The 19,883-nt window shown below is 53.5% G+C and overlaps 8 protein-coding genes across 8 annotated transcripts; 4 read left to right on the forward strand and 4 right to left on the reverse strand.

Moving 5' to 3' along the window:
- Positions 1-1,544: 1,544 nt before the first annotated feature.
- Positions 1,545-1,937, forward strand: CLUP02_09964 (uncharacterized protein; the record flags this gene model as incomplete). The annotated part of the gene is made up of 1 exon (XM_049288940.1): positions 1,545-1,937. One exon carries the CDS (start codon positions 1,545-1,547, stop codon positions 1,935-1,937), a length of 393 nt encoding a protein of 130 aa, XP_049146084.1.
- A 989-nt stretch (positions 1,938-2,926) lies between these two features.
- On the reverse strand, positions 2,927-3,774 carry CLUP02_09965 (uncharacterized protein; the record flags this gene model as incomplete). Its single annotated transcript, XM_049288941.1, has 2 exons — positions 2,927-3,066; positions 3,324-3,774. The coding sequence occupies 2 exons, from the start codon at positions 3,772-3,774 to the stop codon at positions 2,927-2,929; spliced, it is 591 nt and encodes a 196-aa protein (XP_049146085.1).
- Positions 3,775-4,136: 362 nt separating this feature from the next.
- On the forward strand, positions 4,137-4,538 carry CLUP02_09966 (uncharacterized protein; the record flags this gene model as incomplete). Its single annotated transcript, XM_049288942.1, has 1 exon — positions 4,137-4,538. The coding sequence occupies one exon, from the start codon at positions 4,137-4,139 to the stop codon at positions 4,536-4,538; it is 402 nt and encodes a 133-aa protein (XP_049146086.1).
- Positions 4,539-7,350: 2,812 nt separating this feature from the next.
- Positions 7,351-7,563, reverse strand: CLUP02_09967 (uncharacterized protein; the record flags this gene model as incomplete). The annotated part of the gene is made up of 1 exon (XM_049288943.1): positions 7,351-7,563. The coding sequence occupies one exon, from the start codon at positions 7,561-7,563 to the stop codon at positions 7,351-7,353; it is 213 nt and encodes a 70-aa protein (XP_049146087.1).
- A 477-nt stretch (positions 7,564-8,040) lies between these two features.
- On the reverse strand, positions 8,041-8,474 carry CLUP02_09968 (uncharacterized protein; the record flags this gene model as incomplete). The annotated part of the gene is made up of 2 exons (XM_049288944.1): positions 8,041-8,212; positions 8,281-8,474. The coding sequence occupies 2 exons, from the start codon at positions 8,472-8,474 to the stop codon at positions 8,041-8,043; spliced, it is 366 nt and encodes a 121-aa protein (XP_049146088.1).
- Positions 8,475-9,979: 1,505 nt separating this feature from the next.
- On the forward strand, positions 9,980-14,476 carry CLUP02_09969 (uncharacterized protein; the record flags this gene model as incomplete). Its single annotated transcript, XM_049288945.1, has 1 exon — positions 9,980-14,476. The coding sequence occupies one exon, from the start codon at positions 9,980-9,982 to the stop codon at positions 14,474-14,476; it is 4,497 nt and encodes a 1,498-aa protein (XP_049146089.1).
- Positions 14,477-16,722: 2,246 nt separating this feature from the next.
- Positions 16,723-17,863, forward strand: CLUP02_09970 (uncharacterized protein; the record flags this gene model as incomplete). The annotated part of the gene is made up of 2 exons (XM_049288946.1): positions 16,723-17,052; positions 17,147-17,863. 2 exons carry the CDS (start codon positions 16,723-16,725, stop codon positions 17,861-17,863), a joined length of 1,047 nt encoding a protein of 348 aa, XP_049146090.1.
- A 410-nt stretch (positions 17,864-18,273) lies between these two features.
- CLUP02_09971 (uncharacterized protein) lies at positions 18,274-19,824 on the reverse strand (the record flags this gene model as incomplete). The annotated part of the gene is made up of 1 exon (XM_049288947.1): positions 18,274-19,824. One exon carries the CDS (start codon positions 19,822-19,824, stop codon positions 18,274-18,276), a length of 1,551 nt encoding a protein of 516 aa, XP_049146091.1.
- Between the last annotated feature and the right edge of the window lie 59 nt (positions 19,825-19,883).

Below are 19,883 nucleotides of genomic sequence, written 5' to 3' on the forward strand. Positions count from 1 at the left end.
ATATGAGCCGAGGTCTATATGCGCGGAAAAGTTCCTCATAGCTGTCGCGCTTCTGGTACGTCCTCCTTGCCATCGGCATAGTCGACGTCCTCCTCGTATCCATCGAGAGCCTAGACTTTGACGCGAGGTAGATAGCTATAAATGTGATCTCTCACGGCATCGTCAATTCTCAGAGCAACTATTCTATGCTTTCCGGACCATCCAGCTGCCCTGATCTATCGACTTCCTTTGATAACGGGCAGGTAATGCGTTTACCCGGCCAGATCTAACACCTAAGTCCTCGTATATCAGCGGGAAGAACATCTATATAAACAGCCGCAAACTTGCATCTATGCTACAATCTTCTGGCAGGGTCAATGAGGTATTGAATGCCCTTGTCATGAAACTTGGCCGCAGTCACAGTGACTACACGGCATGGGCAGTGCGACTCATCCTCAGGTAATTCGCTGTACCATGGCATCAACCCATATTCTATACGTCCGTCTTCTTCCCTCGCGCTTTATCGATCGGCAAAGGTCTATATCCCGCAGAGTACTCGAAATCCCACGTTAAGAAGAGAGAGCCAGGGACTGCTGAGAATTTAGGCCTCAAGGGGATGATGAGGTGATGTACGACCCACGAAGTCGAACGCTTGGATAGTATCGTCGCGAAGCCCACACTCATTTCTGGTCTATTAGAGACCAGGGAGTAGAACACCTCTAATAAAACAAGAGCAACAGAACTAATGTCCGACACTGTGTGCTGTCTTCTCGTCCTCTTACTCTGGTCTCTAAGTACCGTGTATCAAATAGTCTTTGAGATCACTTAGACAAGCCTTCTTGGTCCTTACCATTCATCAAGATATGCTACTAATGTGGAAGGTACATGATCAGCATCCTTCATACACAACGCCCTAGTGATGCCGCTCCCTAAAAAGAGCACCCGACATCGTGGAATCAAAGCCATAGCCAAGAAACTGTGGTCACGACCATGGTAGTACCGCGGGAATGCTAGGAAACCGCACAAGAGCATACTGGACAAAGGAACTAACAGCTCCTTGAGCCCAACCATTACATCACTTTAATGCAGGTTTCACTTTCACATCATAAAAACCGCTCATCTCCCGTCTTAAACACGATCTCTCACGAATACGTGAGCGAGGACTAACGATTCAAAGAGATAGATCACGTTCTTTCAGCAACTGTCCTTCGGGTGTGTGAACACCCGCCTAGCGATCTAAAGGTGTCACTCTCGATGATGCAGAAATCAAGAACAGCGAATGGAAGGGCAAGAAGAACGAGCCGGCACCTCCTTCGGCAGAAACTCCATTCCAATCGACAATGCGAGGATCTCATCGACCTATATAGACTATAACCGACGTCCGATGATGGGTAAGGAGTCAAGTGCGAACTCGATCTTGTGGAGCTTACTTTGCTGCCCAGGGCGAGAGGTTCTTACATAGGTAGAGATATCGTCAAACTACATCATCTACGATGGTCTCACATTAAACACCAGATTGTCAAGAGAAAGGAACGCAGAGACCCAAGTTCATAAGGGCCCTACAGATGTCTCGGACGACCAGTCTCAACTCACCTTGTCCACAAAGATGTAGTATCTCACTCAAAGCCAAGCGCTTCCAACATGCCGGCGCCGTCGTAAGCCCTAAGGCAAACCAGACATCGACATCCGTCAATGCGACAACCCAAACGAACGGACAAGCTACGCATAAGCCAAATGGCCGGCGCCCCCAAAACCCGCCGCTAGACAAATCGACGGCGTCATCACGGTCTCTCACTAATGTCAACAAAGTCAAAATCTTCCGTCGTCCGTGCCCTACGAGGGATCTAGCACCGGTAAGCCATCGACGTAAGAACTCAAGTAAGACTGCCGTCGTGCCGCGTCCTGCGCGGCTTCATCTAAATGAAAAGCATCGCAATTGGAAGCTTGAAAGGGGGTAAATCGACAGCATCAAAAGGCGAGGGACGAATGACGAGGTGATATGCTCTAGAGAGTCCAACGAAATGTCCATCAGCCAGTCTAGTCCTTGGTCAGCTCTTCTCAATCAAGCCACGCCGCAGAGCTGCAGGGCTCAGAATCCTCTCACGGCGCGGCATACTCTCACCATTCGACCGTATAGAAAATCGTTCCTAACCAACGAAGTAAAAGTCTGCAGGAACTATTCGATTCGCAGCTGCCAGATACCAACGCTCCACTTGGAGCTGTCAGTTTGAGTTCAGCCGGACTCTCTATGAGGCCAAAAGGCTTCTCACCCAACAAGCGTGTGTTGAGTTGGTGGTTCTGGTGACGTTAGTTCCCGAGCAAGCTCTGTTCGCCGTGGGGCCTCCAAGAAGCCTGTGCGCAGAAGGGTAAGGGGAGTCTCGACACCACAGGCTGCGTCGCTGTAGAAAGTTCTGTCGAGGCGATTGGGGGAAAACCAGTTCATCAAGTAGTCAAGCTGCCAACGCATCAAGCTCTGGGGCCAGCTGATTGTTAGTTAGCCAGCCCCAATGTCTCAGCACAGCCCAGCCTTCCCGCGAGACCCCAAAACGGCCTCTTGGACTTTTAGTACGAAGCCCGGCGCGCTTTCTAGCGACGGGGTGTGTGGTCCTTTGGTTTCCCGCTATCGCGCCAATCCCGCGTCTATGGGAAATACGCCGGGCGCCACTTGTGGATGACGGGTGCGGGCGGAAGGGTAATTTCTTCGCTATGGCTCCTTCGTCTGTGCGGCCACCCGTCCAACAACGACAGATTCGGATGATGCCAAAGTAAATATGAAAACTCTGGACCTCCTCTCCTCCAACAACCGCTGTGACAGACGTGAAGGAGTGTGAAAGCTGTGGGCGCTCGCACCTAGCCTTCATCACGTTACTCACTAGACTCAGAGTGCAGTCTGCGCACCCCTGCTGTCTCATCGGACCCAAGCCAATGGAAATGCCGAAACCCCTGTCTACTTGAATAGGCCCCTGGTCGCGGGATCTTTGGCGGCTACGATTGGAGAGGGAACAGGGGCCACAGGTGGGCTCGTCGTTGGTTCCAGTCCTGGAAGCGAGCGAAGACCCCGGGTGACTTCATCATTGCTCGGGCTCGCTCATAGAGACCGTCGACTTGTGACTCGATATCCGTGTCAATATGGTGGATTTATTTTGTTGGAACATTGAACATCCAGATGCTGCGTTGTCTTCGGAGTCAGCGAGACGATCCTGGCTTCACCGCCGCAAGTACCGGTGACATGGCGATGGTTGTAGACTCGCGACCGTGCAAAACCCAGAGATCTGCGATTCCCCAAGACCGGGAGCAAGCCACAGAAGCAAACGGGTGCAAGGGTATCTGTGAGTGGCACAGACTCATAAATTGCAACCGAAAGCCGCGCTCCGTTGGCACTGAGCCACCCGAGACCCGCTTCGCCGGACTCGAGTGCCACGTCACCAGCCTCACGACCCAGTGATGGCATGGGATCCGGATGAGGCGTGTGGCGGAGTGCAGGTTTTGCAGGTTTTGCATGCTCGTTTGCGGGCTGGTTGCCTCACCACAGTACCTTTCAGCGCCACCAAAGACGCCGTTGCGGAATTGCTCCTGCACCTCTGGCAGGGCCGCCGTCTCGCTTCGGCAGCAACTTGGCCTTGACCTTGCGGCATACGACGCAGCCGCAATCGCAACCCATTTACGGATACCAGGCCTTGGTTCAGTCCAGTTTAGACGCGGCCAGCGCATAATAGTCGCCACAGTCGAGCTGCAGGTTTCAGCTGCTCTGGTATGGCCGCTGTGTCTCCATTTGCGCTTGTCGTTACTGAGCATGTTGCCTGAAGGATCATGGCTCTTTGAGCTGCAAATCCCGTGATCCCAGTCGACCAGTACTCGTAGAGAGCCTTCGATGCCGCGTTTGATTTGGTTGGCCGATTGTATCGCCCAGATACCGCGCCGCTTTGGTTATCGGTTGAGGGGTCGACCTAGCCTCTAGGCTATGGGGGAAAAGGCCATGTTGCTATTCTCGTCGTATCCTGCATGCCGCAAATCATGCACCCAATGTTGGTTAGAAGCCGATTGCTGGCCTGGCGACATGCGGATTTTGATGGTAAGCTCGTCGAGTATCACTTGTTGGCGTTTCTTTTGGACATCATAATTGTTTATGCTGCCCATTATCCACGCCGTGCTCGTCAATGTGTGCGACAGGAGTTGTCATTTTCCTTGCAAGCGTAGGCTCCGAGACATTGGCAGCCCGTTGCGGGGGAAACGTTCGAGGCCGGCCTAAAAGTCAAGATGAGATATCATCTCTGACTAAGACTCATGACGCCAGTATCATCTCTTTTCAGCATAATCATCTTGAAAGAGACATTCGGTCGTGGAGTCAAAGTAGACGATTGGTGATGGACCGTTTCCGGGAGATGCGGGTAAGGAGAGACATGCATGAGGGGGAAATGGACCTTCAGGGACCAAAGTTTTGGTGGTGGGAGATTGTGATGGGTCAGCCAGGTGATTGGCCCAAATTGTCCATTAAAAGGCCAATGAAGGACGGGGAGAGGGATCGCGCCCCTTCCTGCCCAGAAGTCCATTTCGAATAGAGCCAATCATACAATTGAGAATGCTCCAGACCCCGGACGAGGAGAATAGCAATACTCCTCTTCCAATAGTGGTTGGATGCTATACGCGGCCGACGGGGGCGATGGTCGTTGCTCGAGCGGATCTGGACTTTGAATGAGACAATATCAAACTCTAGTTTGCCCTGGAACAAGGGCCTTGAAGATGGGTTGGAGCGTTGCACTGTCTGCGAATGGAAGACTTCCAAATGTCTTCCATCACCAGACTGCCGTATCGAGCCGACTCTCACCCCCAAGTCACCCCACGGATAGGCAGGCTGTGAAGCTGACTCTGCGGGCAACGGGCCGTATCAGACGACCGGGTCGTGGGTGAGATTGCAAGGACGGCGGGCCACTGGTGAGCGTATCATTGCCTGTTGTGCCGGAGAATATAACAATTGGGAGAATAGTTCGAATCCGTCGGTCCACCTTGCCCGGATCTTTTGGGACTATCTTGGATAAAGGAGGCTTCGAGGGTGTGCCGTACCATCCATCTCCTATTAGCTTAGTAGGCCAAGGGTCCGGTTCACCAAGTTTGACGACACCCTCAATGAATCCTAACTCGACTTACGAACAGACGTGAAAGCGCGTCTGATTGTTGGTGGCGCTTCCTGGTCGTTGGTTCGACGACGCGTCGTTGAGGCTTTTCGCTGCAGTCATCTATCATGGCCATGTATGGCGTCCAGTGGAAGTTTGCTACTACCTCGCCGCGGGGTCCTGCGTCGATCCTCCTGCGAGCGTCTCGATCGAGTTGCTTTGAGGACTGAGCGTTCCAACCGATGTTTCCCTGTTGGTTTTCTCGAGGAGTAGGCCCGGAGAGTCGAGAGCAAATCAACCTGGTGCCGCAAAGCCCGTCAAGCCGGTTCAGTAACATTCTCTGTGATTAGGGGCAGAGTATGTTTGTTGATAGATGATAGATGGCATGAAAAGTCGATGATAGTCTCTCGGTACGATTGTGAGCTTGGTCTGTGTCTCTTTCGAGGCTTGTGCCCGCCCGAGCCGTCCACACCATCTCGAGGGTCGAGGGAATTCTAGCCGAAGAAAGCTCATGGTCATCAAGGATGAAGCGCCGAGGCAATCTGGAGATGTCGCCAAACAAGCGCCGGGCATTGGAGGAAGGGTGGGGCGTATGTGACAAGCGTAGCGGTAGCGTGGGCGATCAACAGGGAGGGTGGCACGAGAGCGAGACATGCAGAAACCTGTCCTCTCGGACAGCGTGAAAGTAAGACATGCAGTGGATCATTGATGGATGACATGTTGACGACAGTTGACGACGCTGGTGAATCAAGCGGTTCTGAATTGTCTTGCTCGGTAGCAGGCGGTTGGACGGTGATAGTCTTCAGACACGGTGGAGCGAGACGCAGGGGAAAGGCAGGATAGAACAGAGGCAGGTACTTTATCGAGAGGCAGATACGAAGCCACAACGAGGCCTGGTTGAACGTGTGAGGACTCCCATCCGGCACTTGTCGAGTGGGCAAAGTGGATCGTATTGTTCCGTAGAGTTAGAAATGACCAGGTGTCGAGAGGCTATGGGGGGCCTAGGGCTGGGATTGAGTGGATAATGTGAAGCGTTGGTACCGTAATGTGTAATGTATGGATATCGCTCTGTGTGTAGGCAGTCTGAGCGTTTTGGGCTAGAAAGCACAAAAGGCATGGCAAGAAAACGTGGTGGAGGAGAGTCAAGGTCGAGAAGAAGAAAAGAAAAAGACATGGATCGAGAGGCGACCGTTGGCCCCGCCTCACTCCACGGGCCACACTGACCAGTGACACGGACCACTGGGCGACTGAGGTGCACGTTCCAACTAAGCTGAGCCGTCTTGACCCGCAAGTACGTACCGACAGCCGCTGCGCTAGAGCCAGATTGGGGCAGGTGCATTCAAGGCCCACTTTCTGGGCCGTCTGTCTGCTCCCTGGTCCTTCCTGCTGCTCCAGCCAGTGCTCCTTCTTCGTCTTCGGTCGCCATCCATGCTTCCCGTCCAAGTCGCTTCTTTCCCTCCCATCGTCGGGTCACGGGGTGTCTCCTTCCATTCCCTCCACCGTTCCTTCCAACAAACCAACTCTCAAATCTGAGCTTTTTTTGTGAGGGAAGGCACTTACCGGTACCATATCTTGTAACATCATTGGGCCATCTTACCACTCGCGGTCATAGTCCCGTTTTCTCATCGACCCCGGGTCAATGTCCACCCGCCATCGCTGTTTCCCATTCGCAACGTGAAATTGTCAACCAAACACAACCAGTCTCTGTGCGCCGCAATCCATTCGACAGTGACATCCAGCGTCACCCCTGCCTTTCTCCGTCGATAACAGCAAACTTATTACTTTTGCCTTCTTACTCATACGACCAGGCCTGACTTTTCTACGGTACACTCCTGTCCGGTCTCGTCCTCTGATCTTTCTCACTCGTTCATGGCGGGGCGGGCCATCCCCCGTGTGCCCTCGGTCGCTGTCGCTCCAAGGGCATTCCCAGCCGCCAGCTTTGGGCGTTTGCCTCCCCGCCATCTCAACTTCTCAACTCAAGCTCGTCCAGTGTACTGCGTAAGTGTCGCCGAGACTCGAGACTTGTTCCCGCCCCGAGTCCCGTGCCCTCCAACCCAAACGAAACTACACTACACCGTAACGTGCACACTACCGCCCTCGCCGTCGGTGAGCTCGTGGGGTAAGGTACCGAGTAGCGCATGCCAACTGGCGGTAAGCACAGCCATCCTGCTCGCCTAATTTTGAGTCACACGTTCGGTTTCCGGTTCTTCCCATGACGGCACTTCAACGATGATATTCCTCTCGGTTTTCAAAAACAGCATCAAGATCGAATTCGACGTGCCGGCAAAAGTCTGTTTCCCCCCTTGGAGCCCCCTCTCCAGTCTTCTTCCCCCCCTCCCCAAAAGGCAAAAGGACCAGCATCCCAGAATCCCAGACGATGCAAAGGACCCCGAAAGCGGACAAGGGCACGACAAGGGTTTGCGGCCCAATGACAACGTCGAGTGGCCTTGTCAAGGCTCTTTGCTGTTGCCATAGGACGAGCCGTGTATGCAGAGTCCAGGGCGAAAAAAAGCTACCCGCATGGCGGCGCAGTTGCCGTACGGAGTACGCAGTGCCTAGTAGCCAGCTTCGCGCCTCATCTTATGGCTGTTGATGCCAGGCGTCTCTCGAGTCCCCGACGTACTACTATTTTTTCTCGTCGTTTCTGGCCCATCAGGTAGTAACGGGTAATAGGTAGGCGACCCAGCTAAGGTATCTCTTTCACGACCATTTTGCCATTTTTGAGTCTTGACCCCTCCGCCTACTCTCCGTACCCTGTACACATTGGCCTCTCATCGTCTTGCGTGCCTTTCTCAGCATTTTACCCTCTCGTCTTGGCTCCTAGCCAAAGCCCTCTAGCCCCTCTTTCGCACTTCGAGTCCCATCTGTATCCGTATCCTTCTCTAAGGTGTCTTGAAATACTCCCCAGCGGAGCCCGGAGCCCCCCCTATGCAACGCATCTGCACACTCCTCAGGTTGTTTCCACCGCGACAGGAGTTCGCATATTGATGTTCACCCAGCTCCCCCTTTCCGTCTTTTCCAGGCGTGCCGGGGGCTCTTGTAGTTTCTCTTTGCGTTTCCTCCATCTGTCAGGATGAGTCAACATAGCAATTGGCCCAAATTGCTGTATGATCTGCTCCCTCCTGCCCGCGCTCCCTGTCAATGGCTGCCCAATCCCGAAGCGCCGTGCTCGGCGGTTGCAGCAGCTCACCTGACTTGAGCCCATGATGCGCAATTCTTGACCGCCGCAAGACCATGGCGAAATGTAGTATGTAAGTGTGGCCTGCGTAGGGATTGCACACCCCGACATAGGTATTGCGAGAGCACAGCCAGCCCGATATTCCAGAGACAAGGGTCTTGGAGCCATACGTAGGTAAAGACGAAGAAGAAACTAGCATCCAACATCTCATCTATTCGCACAGATACCTAGATGGATGCAGCTGCAGCGATGCGAGAGATGGGATACTTTTTGTAGTACGTACACTCACACGCCCCAAGAAAAGGCACCTATCTTTGGTTGGGTACTTCCATTGGGTTCCACCCCAGACCCCCCCCTTGGTGTGCGTGTGTGCCTCGCATTCCAATCCCGGTATATCGTGCAGAACGTACTGCTCCTGTCCCGCCGTCTGCACTCTTGCTGCTAGTCATACCCCTGCTCGCTGGACCCGGCCGCCGTTGTCCATTCACGTTGTTCCAGTAGCCTGGGAAGCAACAAGCAAAGTGCAAGATACTTTACCTGGATAAAGGTACTTCGCAAGAGGTAGATGGCATGCCCTGAAGTGGTGAGTGCCTACCCCGACGTATATACAATCCGATGTTGCCTTCTTTTGGCTTCGCCTTGGCTACCTACCTTATTGCTACGTAGCTGTAGCTTCCATCTCTCTTTCTTTTCTTATTTTTGCCTCATCCCAGTGCTCCTTGTTTCTTGTCAAGCCCTCTTGCCACGCTGCTTCACCTTAGATCTATCTACCCGTCGTCTCCCATCTCCATATTCCTGTCCGCCCACCCTCATTCTCACTCATCCATCTCCGCATCTCGACTCACAACTTGTCTCGACGACAACTCCCACTTAGCAAACCGGCGCATCACGGTCTGACTTGACTGTCTTGCTACGAAACGACGAATCACTTTTAACCTCTCTTGTCACCGTCATCCCTCTGTCACAAGAAGAGGGCTGGCTCATCTCTTCTCAGCGGCGCCAAGGTACTATCTATCTGCCTCTCTGTCTGCCTGTCTAGACTCTAGGCGCGGCCTTTTCCCCCACCATCTTTGAGACCCCTCTGAACCCCTCCACCACCACTACAACCATCCCGACCGAATCGGCTCTCCCACGGCAGCCGCGCAACCTCGCACCACCCCACCACTTCACACCCTCACTATCGCAGCCCGGAAACCATCCCCCTTCTTCCGCGCCAGCCTTCCTTGTAAACAATTTTTTTCTTCTCTCTCCTCACTTCTGGGTACGACCGTTCCGAGAGAAGCATAACTTCACATCTGCTGTGCCGCCCTTAATCATCCATCTTTCCCATATAACACTTCCCTACAGTTCTTGGCCAGGCCTAATCTGAAGTCCCAGATCAAGGAACCCACCCCTCTGGGACCATCATCTGTATCTCTATCTTTCTGTTCGTCGACCGCGTCCGAAACCAGTATTCGTTCTCTGGCCTGCGAACTTCGTTCTGACCTGTCGTACAGCATTAGTCTCCGGGAAACACCACGTCGGATCAACATTGAATTTTGACCGAGGTTCAATCAACAGGTTACTCTCGCCGCCGCCTCTTTGCCTCTGAGAGCCCCATAGCTGACTTCAAGCCAGACTTGTAGACATAATTGTGGCAAAGACATGAGATAGTAAGGTTGCTGGATTATGGTGGACAGGCCCAGAGGTTTTCTCTCAAAACCGGGATATCATGGCAACCCGCCGCGCGGCTTTAGGCTTGCCGAGCCGCCCAGATGAACAGATACGAGCGAGAAGAGCCGCTGCCGCCGGATACATCGGACAGAGCGAGGATTTGCAGAACACCCCTCGGAGGATCCGCAGAGAAGGAGAAAACATCCGGATCGCCATTCAACAACCGGTGCAGACCAAACCTGCGCCGATGCCCTCGACGGCCTCCTCGCGGCGACCATCTATTCCGATGCCTTCTACCCGGCCACCTTTAACCCATCAGACCCAGTCATGGAGTTCCAACAGCACGGCTGCCGAAAGACCCAGCCATGCTCCCATCATGTCTGGCTCATCGACATCTGGCCAGTCTCAGTCGAGCGTTGCCAAGCCGAAACGCAACGTACTGCGGAGAAAGCAGTCGTCTGTCACCCCAAAGACACCAAGCCTACGTCACGATTCGAACAACACCGATTCAACTCGAGGAAGCTCATCTTCTTCAGCCCCACGATCCCGGTCTTCTTTGGAACCCGCCCCCTATCACCTTGACCGCGGCATGACCGAGAGCCCAACCGAGATTCGCATTGCACACGTTATCGATCTGCCCAAGACCCAAGCGCAACCTGTAACGATTTATCCCGAGCTTGATCGATATAGAGAGATCTATGGACGACCCTCCACGTCTTCCGAGGGATCTAGCGTTGATTTCCTCCACAGGCTGGCTACGCACGACCTCCCACCCCCAACTCCCGTCTTCTCCGGCACCAGCAGCCAGTTGAGTGCTTTCAGTGGCAGCCCTTCCACTAGATTCTCTGAGTCAACGAGCCCGGGTCCATACAGCCGTGATACCACTCCCACCTCCATGTCGTCACAATCGCCAGGACTGGTGGTTCCGATGCGACTTCCTGTGCCCAGAGTGAGGCAAGTGAGTCCGGCAGTAACACGGCCACCAGTCGCCCGGAGAAGAGCCGGCAGCATACCGAATGAGATGGAAGCGTTTAGCGCCGACCCCCAAGGGCTTGCCGCGGTACGCGAGTCTTTGACATCGTCATCGTCAAACTCGACAGTTCGAGAAGGAGACCGCAAAGAGTCCAAAAAGAAGAAGAGGTTGTCGCCTCTACCTCCTAGCCCACCGCCACGGAAGTCGTCGCAGAAGTTTACCAAGGATCAAGACAAAGACGAGTCTCCATCCAAGGCCTCACGAGAGCCGGCTGTGCCAGTCATGGCAGCCCCGTCACCCGTTCAATCTCCCCCACGACGGACACCAGCTGCTTCACCTAGGGCAACCCCCCCTGCTCGTCCCAGCCGAGACAACACACCAGACCTGCAATCCCAGCTGTTTGGTCCCTTGCCCATCATCCACAGCAATCTATCCTCATCTTCCTTGTTAGGCGATAAACGTGGACCGGAGCTGCAGTCATTGTCGCGATCAACGACTCCCCTGTCATACCCAGACAACCCTCAGCAAACCTCCCGTTTGCCGGTCGGCAGGGAGGCTACACCGGCCCCGCGCTCAGCAAATGCCGTGGACACGAAGAAGAAGAACGACAGAACCGTCACTCGTACCCCGAGCCCCGGTACATCGACCTTTTCTCGGTTTCCCTTCTTTGGGCGGCGGTCCAAAACAGCGCCGGAGGTTCCTCAAGTCGACAAGAAGGACAAACCGGCTCGTAAGGGGCCAGCCGCCGGCACTGGGCATGAAGGCTACGGACGCCTGGGTGGTCTCCGAAGACGAAGTGGAAGTTCATCGACCAACTTGGCACGTCCTAGTCTAGGACCCGGTTCCTCTCAAGACAGCCTCAGCAGCAACCAGCCAACTGACCCTTTCCTCCTGGAGCGGATGAACCCCGTCATCATTTCCGGCGGAGGACTCGTCGACAACAGAAATAACAGCGTAGACCTGGTCCGTTCAGAGAGCTATCAGAGCCTTGGATACGCCTCTGAGGTGTCCACAACTTCCAGTATTGGGCGAAGCCTAGCCCCATCAGCCATTCCTCGAGGTGGTCCTCATCCCTCCCTCAGCCGTCGCCGTCCCTCCGACAGTAGCGATTCCGAGGCAGTGACTATGAAGCCCACGCTAGCGTTCAGGCGATCCGTTCAGCGCTTGCGTTCGTCTCCGGACCAGAGTCCACTGAAGCTCCCTCAGCCCATCAACACCACTGGGATCACGTCGCCGTCGATTAACAGCCATGATACAAGCATTCTTACGGATGATTCGCAATTCGAAATGCATAGAGAGGTCATTCGTGGCCGCATTGCCGCAGCCACTGCGACAACACCGAAGAAGCTCACCAAGCGTACACGCTCTCCAAGGAAGTGGAATCTCTTCAGCCGATCCCAGAGCCAGCCGAACACCAAGAAGTCAGAGAAGGATGCGGTGCCAGTGGCTGCAACCGTGAAAGTAGTACAGCACAAGCCAGCTGCCTTCTACACTCTGATGGACGGTTCCGAGCAGGAAGACATTGGTACTCCAGACGTCGAGGAGATTCTTCGCGAGGCTGAAGTCTTTGATCTTCCATCCCCTCCGCCTGTTCTAAAAGAAAGACGAACATCCTCTGCAAGCCAGACCAACAGGAGAGAATCCTTGAGCAGGCTTTTACAGCCAACCAAGTCATCGCAAGCTCGGAGAAACTCGGCGACCGCAAAGTCAACTTCAATCCCAGCGATTAGGTCCATGAAGCCTACTCACACACCTCAGTCTAGTGTTTCAAAGCCAGCTGAACCACGCCCAAGTCGCCTGCCTCAAGTTGGCCGGATTCCCAAGGTCGTGACCTCTCGTCCAGAGCACACCTCGTCGAGAAGCTTCTCTCGTCCTTTCAACAGAATCAGCATGCAGATACCGCCGCAAGCCGCAAGCTTCAACCCGGATTTCGTTGCTTTGGGTGCGACCCCAACCCCAGAGCTATCCACGCCCGAACTGTCTCGTGGAGAATCTACGGCGACCAGCGACAAGACCAACTCGGACCCTCGCTCTTCTCTTGTTCCCGTCAAGACGCCTGAGATGATACAAATCGGTAGAGAGTTTCTGGCGTTTTCTCCTCGAAAGAACTCTGAGTGCACCACAAGCACTGATTCCAGCAGTTTGGGCATGTACACACTTGCAGATGCCATGGCTTATGTGCCCGATCCGAATGCACCTCTTGTTGAGGACGAGATTTGGGATGAGTACAACGATCTAATCGGCGACGTACCGCCATCTGCGACATCATCAAAGGGCGCCCCGTTCCATCTCGAGACCCACGGCTCGCGAATGTCAAAGAGGTCTTTGAAGCCTCTCGAATCTCCCACCATTGCGCCGCCATCAAAAACTCTGGAGAAGAACGTCGAGGTCGAAGCGGGCGCTACAACGTCTAGTGTCTATTCCGCCGATATGACCGAGCGTCTCAAGGCTGCCTTTGCGTTGAAGCCTGAGGGAGAAATCCTTGTACCTGTTGGCGAGATCCCTGCTAGAGTCATTGACCGCGAGAGCACTGAGCTAGCACGTAAGGCGACGGCCGCGTCTCAGAGAAGTAGCAGCTCGTCTCGCAGATCAAGACAGTCCGACTGCAGCTGCAAGTCTTCCGAGGATGAGTCGCCGCTCTCTCAAGTCAACCTTCGTGTCGGTTCGATGACGGTCAGCAAGTGGTTGTCTTTTGGTCATGTGCTCTTCAGCCCAGCCCGGGACCAGCTTCTGGATGTTGTCGGCTCGCTGAAGCGTCACTCCATCCTCGTTGTCGATGGCCTTGGTAACGATGACTGGTCGTTCTACGCGGCAGAGACATACCCTGCTGCTACCTTCTTCAACCTGTCACCCCGCGCGCCGTTGCCAGAGGAGCATAAGAACTCGTCAAGCTTCCCATTGAGCCCGCCAAACCACCATCAGGTTCAGTACCTCTCTCAGATGGACAAGTTCCCCTTTGGCGCAGAGAGCTTCACCTCGGTGGTCTTCCGCTTCCCTGCAGCCGCGCCTGAGTCTCACTATCGGAACATTGTTTCGGAAGCACGTCGAGTTCTCAAGCCGGGTGGCTACCTGGAGCTCTCGATCCTTGACGTTGATCTTAACAACATGGGCAACCGAGGTAGGCGTACTGTCCGCCGACTGAAAGAACGCATCCATGTGAACAACTCGGAAGTCAGCATTGGCTCGTCCTCCGACCTCATTCTGCGCCTCCTCGGGCGCAAGGGATTTTCCGATGTCAAGAACTGCCGCGTCGGCGTGCCAGTGGCGAGCGTGGTGACTCGGTCGGAGAGCGGCAGCAAGAAGCCACCCGTCGCTGGCGCCCGGAAGGCTAAGGAAGTTCGCAGCCTTGCCGAGATGATGAACGAGGACGGCGATTCCGCCGATGAGAATATCACCAAGATGGTGGCCAAGGTGGGCCGATGGTGGTACAGCCGCTGCTATGAGAGCGCAGCTGGGACCATCAGCAAGAGCATCTGGTCTGATCGTGCTTTGCTTTCCGAGTGCGAGGAGCTGCGGACAAGCTTCAAGCTCATGGTTTGCTACGCACGTGTACCGGATAGGGCGCGAACCGCAAGTATCTGAGTCTTTCAAGTCTCTTCATTCCTTATTTGCTTCAGCCTGGTTTCCTTACTATCCTCGTTTCATACCACAACGCACATGACCAATTCCAACGTATCTTTGTTACAAGGGCATCATTATGGAAGATTCGGAACGGAAGAGGAAGCATCACAAGATCAAAGAGGGCGCGAGCCCATGATCGACTCTGGCCTACAGTGGCTGAGTCTTTCCCCCTTTTATACAACGAAGCAGAGCAGCCGGTGAACACAGCACGGCGTTTGCGAGAGGGCTCATCTAACCCATTCATCCTTGGCTGAGTGGGCATGGATAGCCCTTTCACCATCCCTTACTATCATATTTCTTTACCATCTATACGCAAGCCATCACTGGCGAAATATGTAACACATAGTATTGGGTCTTGAAATCCGTGGTCCTGTATTTGTCGACTGGCTGTGCCATGGCGGAAAGGCCTCTTTCTCTTCTCTCATCTATTTCTTTCACCACAAAAGTAAATGGCGCGACATTAATATTTTTCTACAACCTCATCAGCGATAGGACACTCTTTGGGAGCGGATTAGCAAGGAAAGCTGGACTGGACTAAACTTGGAACACAGTATGGGTATGAATAATGTGATGGCTGGGCCGTTGCGCTTCTCTTTTGGGTTGTCTCTCTTTCTTTCTCGCTCAATCGGAGCGTTGGGTTTTGGGACGTGGTATCATGGCAAGGGACGAAATGAGAGAGACAGAGGATGGGAAGCGTGGTGGCTCGAGGCCCAACAGGAGAGGAGGAAATTGGTAACGAGAGTACGGCATGATGAATCATGTTGGATGTCTGGACTGTCCTTGAAGCGTTTTGCATGGCACGAGATACCCCAATCTTTTAGTAGCGGAAATGAAATGATCTGATTCTAACGTTGTGTCTCTTCCTTGTGATCTTTACCGTGTATCATCTCAACGGTTCCAGTGTTGTTCAGATGAAGAGTATCACCTGCCCAGCGCATTTGAGACCACCGGTTCTTGCAGGCCGTGACCCATGGTTTCCTTCTCACCACGGGGTCATAAGGTCGTGGTTCCCGTTCCTGAATAATATGACGCAGCTAGCCCACTTGGGCTACTTACCTCCTTCCCATATCCAGAGTCCAATCTTCAGAGAATGCAGATTCCGCCTCGGAGAACGCTTGGCAACAGGTCTTGTGGTGCCTTCCCTCCATACCTGTTTGCCTCTCCAATCAGTAGGTACGCCTATTTTGCCCAATCCCCAAGCGGGATGGCGATGGGAGTGCTTGCTTTTGGTGATTCAGCTTACAGGAGAAGCTGCTGCTTCAACGTTGCCTTGGAGAACAAGATGCAAGGATAAGGTGCTTGGTCTTCTCCCTTAGGAGAGATAAAAGTACTCTACCTGCCCCCAAGCTGACGTCCGTTTCCTCCCCTCTTCAACTTCACAGACACCATGTCGTCCTGCACCATTTTCCTGGCTTCAGGTTTGGCTGATGTTCCTGGAAGCAGACCAGCATCGAGACAAGGTTCGCTGCGAGTAAAAACTTCGTTCTTTGGAATCAAATTTCCTCACATCCAAACTTCGACATAAACTTCGACATGTAAACACAGCCATGGGACTTCGGAGTTTTAGGATAGTTCTTAGGAGTGTAGCTCTGTTGTTCAATATTAGGCTATCACGCGAAGTCGGTCGAGAGGAGAGATCCCTCCGAGTGGCAGAATACGACAGGCGTCCCAGGTCAGAACAACGGGCTCAAATCATCTGTATTCAGCTCACGTGGGTTTATTCAGTAGGTAGTTCACATACACACTCATCCACAGCATCGTCTCCACACTCATAGGAACTCGAAGGTGAAGGAAGCCCTCTAGCCCACGAGACTTGTTTGGTCGACACTGTGAATCAGATGCGTCTGTTGTTTTTCCTCGCCTCAGGCGTTGCAAAGGTCTTCTCAATCCTTCACCTCTTCACGCTGGACCGCGCTCACACTTGCCTTCTTCCATTCACAGGCTTTCTACCTCCCTTATTCACCCGCCTTAATCAAGACTCCCAAACAACCACCGCGTTTCTTCCCCTCTTAATCTCGGGCCCATGAAGGCTTCTTTCCTCCTTTCCAAATTCCACTCTCCTATTCATTGTGTCCCTTGCGACTCATCCCTCGACAGCTTCTTCCTTCTCGACCGAGCGCCGCCGGAACACACATCATCGCAACTCGATCGCCTCTTCAGCCATCCTTACCTGCTCATCTTTCATCGTCCGTCATCTCACTGCGAAGATGAGCTCCCACAATATCCCCAAGCGCAATGCCACCGGGGCATTTGCGACCCCAATCGATCCGCCTCAGCTTCGCGCTCACCCTCGCGCCCATCAACAGCAGGACGGCAACGAGAATCTCATTGATGAGACTGCCAAGATGGCAAAGAGGCTCACCGAGGGCCCCTCCCAGACCCAATGCGTCTTTGGCAATGAAGACATTGCCCCCAGCACCAGCATTGCTGGCGTCTCCGGTCGCCTTGGCGATCCCAAACTTGCTTCGATGCAAAAGATGGTCCTCGACTCGGTTCCTGAGGGAAGTCAGGTCAAAATCATCTATCTCATCACCAAGGTAAGCCATCTCATCTCATACCATCTCACCAAGCCTCACCACCTTCCATTACTACCATATTCACGCGTGATGCCGCTGCTAATGATAAATAAAGGAGAATGAGAACAACGACTTCCGAGCTGGAACTGATAACAATGCCGCTGCTGCACAAGCTGGACCTTTCGAGGTGGGCCGCTTTGTTCAACAGAACAATGCGGTTCAGGACCGCACTCGCGCCCAGGTCCACCAGCACAGACAGGGTGAGGACAATGATGAAGAGGATGAAGATGTCTCCCTGCGGCCTAGAAAGCGTCGCCGAGCTTCCTGCCGAGTCTCTCCTCTTCATATATCGCCTAGAGGCCTCAAGACCGAGCAAGAGGACGAGGAGGAAAGTGAGAAGCAGATCAAGGAAGAGGTCGATGATGAGGTCGACGATGAGTTCAAGGAAGAGGTCGATGATGAGGTCAAGGAAGAGGTCGACGATGAGTTCAAAGAAGAGGTTGACGATGAGGCTCTCTTCTTTGCAGAACCCGACGAAGTCATCAATCGCAACTTCTCTATCACACGGGCCATGCACAGAACGACTCCCTCCCTATATGGTCTTCCTTCTGGAAATAGCTTTCCGTCATCGACTCGAACCGCTCAGCAGATCAACACCTCTGATGATAACGATGATGGTGACGAGGACGACGGCGAGGAACCAGTGCAAGTCAGATACACTGGAAGTTACTTTGATAACTTTTTCGCCGCATATGATGCCGCCTTCTCCGCTGAGGATCCTTATCCCTATCTTCGGAGCTTGGATGATCTCGACTTCCCTGGACTGCGTTGATCAGAGCGATTGAGTACAATGGAGAGAGTATCATCAGCACTCACTAGCCTAGAGATACGCAAGAAGGTCTCGAGAGAAGCACTTGTGGAACAGGACTTCTTTGGTCTGCGGGTATTGATTTGCATTTGGACGGGCAGACGAGTGCTCTGGGCTTTCTGAAGGTTGTTTAACAAGGAAGACATGGAGTCAATGGGACAGAGAGTTTGTTGGTCACTAAGTGTAGTATTAGAACAAGAGGATGGTGAGAAGGGCTTGTACATGTACTTAAAGAAGAACTACAAGCTACCTTAGTTCACCCAGAGCTACCAATACACCCTGAGCCTGTAATCCTTTCATGGACAGTGCTTTGAGTGAACCTCTTCCGATCTAGACTATAAAGAGAGAGTCCTGTTTGTAGGTCGTCAATTCAATCACCTGACGTTGCCAAGTGTGGTGCCCGTTGCGTACAGCATCCGAATGCTGCCAGAGTCACGATACACCTTAGGACCTGGCGAATACGTGTTGCTGGTACCATAAACGGGTGCAGTCCAAGACTTGTCATTGGGGGACTTATAGGAACCGTAGTCATACCAAGCACGGATGGTGAGTCTGTCGGGCCCGGGACCAAGTATGATTGAATAGTCTATTAGACAGCGTGAACAATGGCCATTCACTTCGATTCCCGGCTGATTGACTGCCAGTCTGACGGCGTTGCCAAGTTCCTTTGGGGGACCACCCCAAGATTCAGATCCACCGATGTGCCGACAGATTCTCTCTGAAACTTGCCAAACTCCAAGGCCCTGCTGATAACTCAGTGCCCGCTGAGTATATAGTATGAACCTATCGGCTATAACTTTTGGCGCGGCGTGAAAAGAAGTCTTGGTCTTTTGGCCTGGAGAAGGGGCATACTCGAAGGTAAACGGTGACATGATCTTCTTCAAATACTCCTGGTTGGCGGCTGTTTCGGGTCGCATGAGCTTGAGTGCGAGTTGAACATGGCTCTCTCGAATGTCGAAACGGGATAAGAAACATGCTCTATTTGTGTCATATGGGCAAGTACGCAGCAGATGCCAAGGTACGTCGTTCGTATCAATGCGATGGAGCAGGTGGCAGCCTCCGCAGACCCAGTGGTTGGGTGAGGTGAATGCCAAACCAGCCAAAAAGTCTAGTTTTTGACTGACGGCAAGGCGAGTGAACAGCAGCCTCCAGTCTTTCTGGAGGAGAATTTGCATGTCTTTGCAGGTTTGACGCAAAATGAACTGGTCGTGCAGTTCAAGAAAGCTGATGATGTGGTACAGCATCTCATTCGGAAGCTTCAAGAAACTCGGTACCGTGCATGTCTGCGGTTGAACCCGGTGAGCTGGACCCTTCGCAAGCGCCTTCACCCTCTTGAAAGCCCTCCGGACCAAAACGCGGCCCAGAAACAGTCGCCGTACCACGCTTCCTTCCCTATCCCTCGCGGGACCAAATCGGCTTCGCAGGGCCCGCACGACACCTCGCAGGCTACAATCATCCTCCGCAGCAGCAGTCGCCCGCGCGGCGGACAGCACGCTCGCGTCGACTGTCGCGTGGACCCAGTTCCACACGGTTCGGTACTCCTTTCTGATATCGTCGCGCTCGACCACACCTTCATAGTACTCTGCAAGACGTGTTTTAAACTCCTCACGAATGTCGTCGAGGGTGACTGCCGCTGGCGCAGGCGGCAGGGGCTGCTGAGGAGACCCGCCCGCCCTTGCCGAATAGGCCGCTCGTAACTCTCGGGAATACTGCTCTTTGAGTTGAACCTGTCGCCACGAAATCAGCTCATCAATCTTTGGGATGTAGAGGATCCGCTGCGTGGGATCCGAGGCGTTGGGTGGTGCTGTGGGGTCGATGTATTCCCAGATGTTGTGTTGGTAGGCCTGGAATTTTAGCTGTATCAGCCATGAAGGCCAATCCTTGCGATGTCTTAAGCGTGCCGTAGTCGGACATTCAGTCTTCATGGTGAAGGTTTGCGCAGTGGTACTAGACTGTGTGTTGTTCAAGAGAAGAGTCCAAGTAA

This window comes from Colletotrichum lupini, chromosome 5, assembly GCF_023278565.1.
Source record: "Colletotrichum lupini chromosome 5, complete sequence".
In the NCBI taxonomy this organism is placed as follows: domain Eukaryota; kingdom Fungi; phylum Ascomycota; class Sordariomycetes; order Glomerellales; family Glomerellaceae; genus Colletotrichum; species Colletotrichum lupini.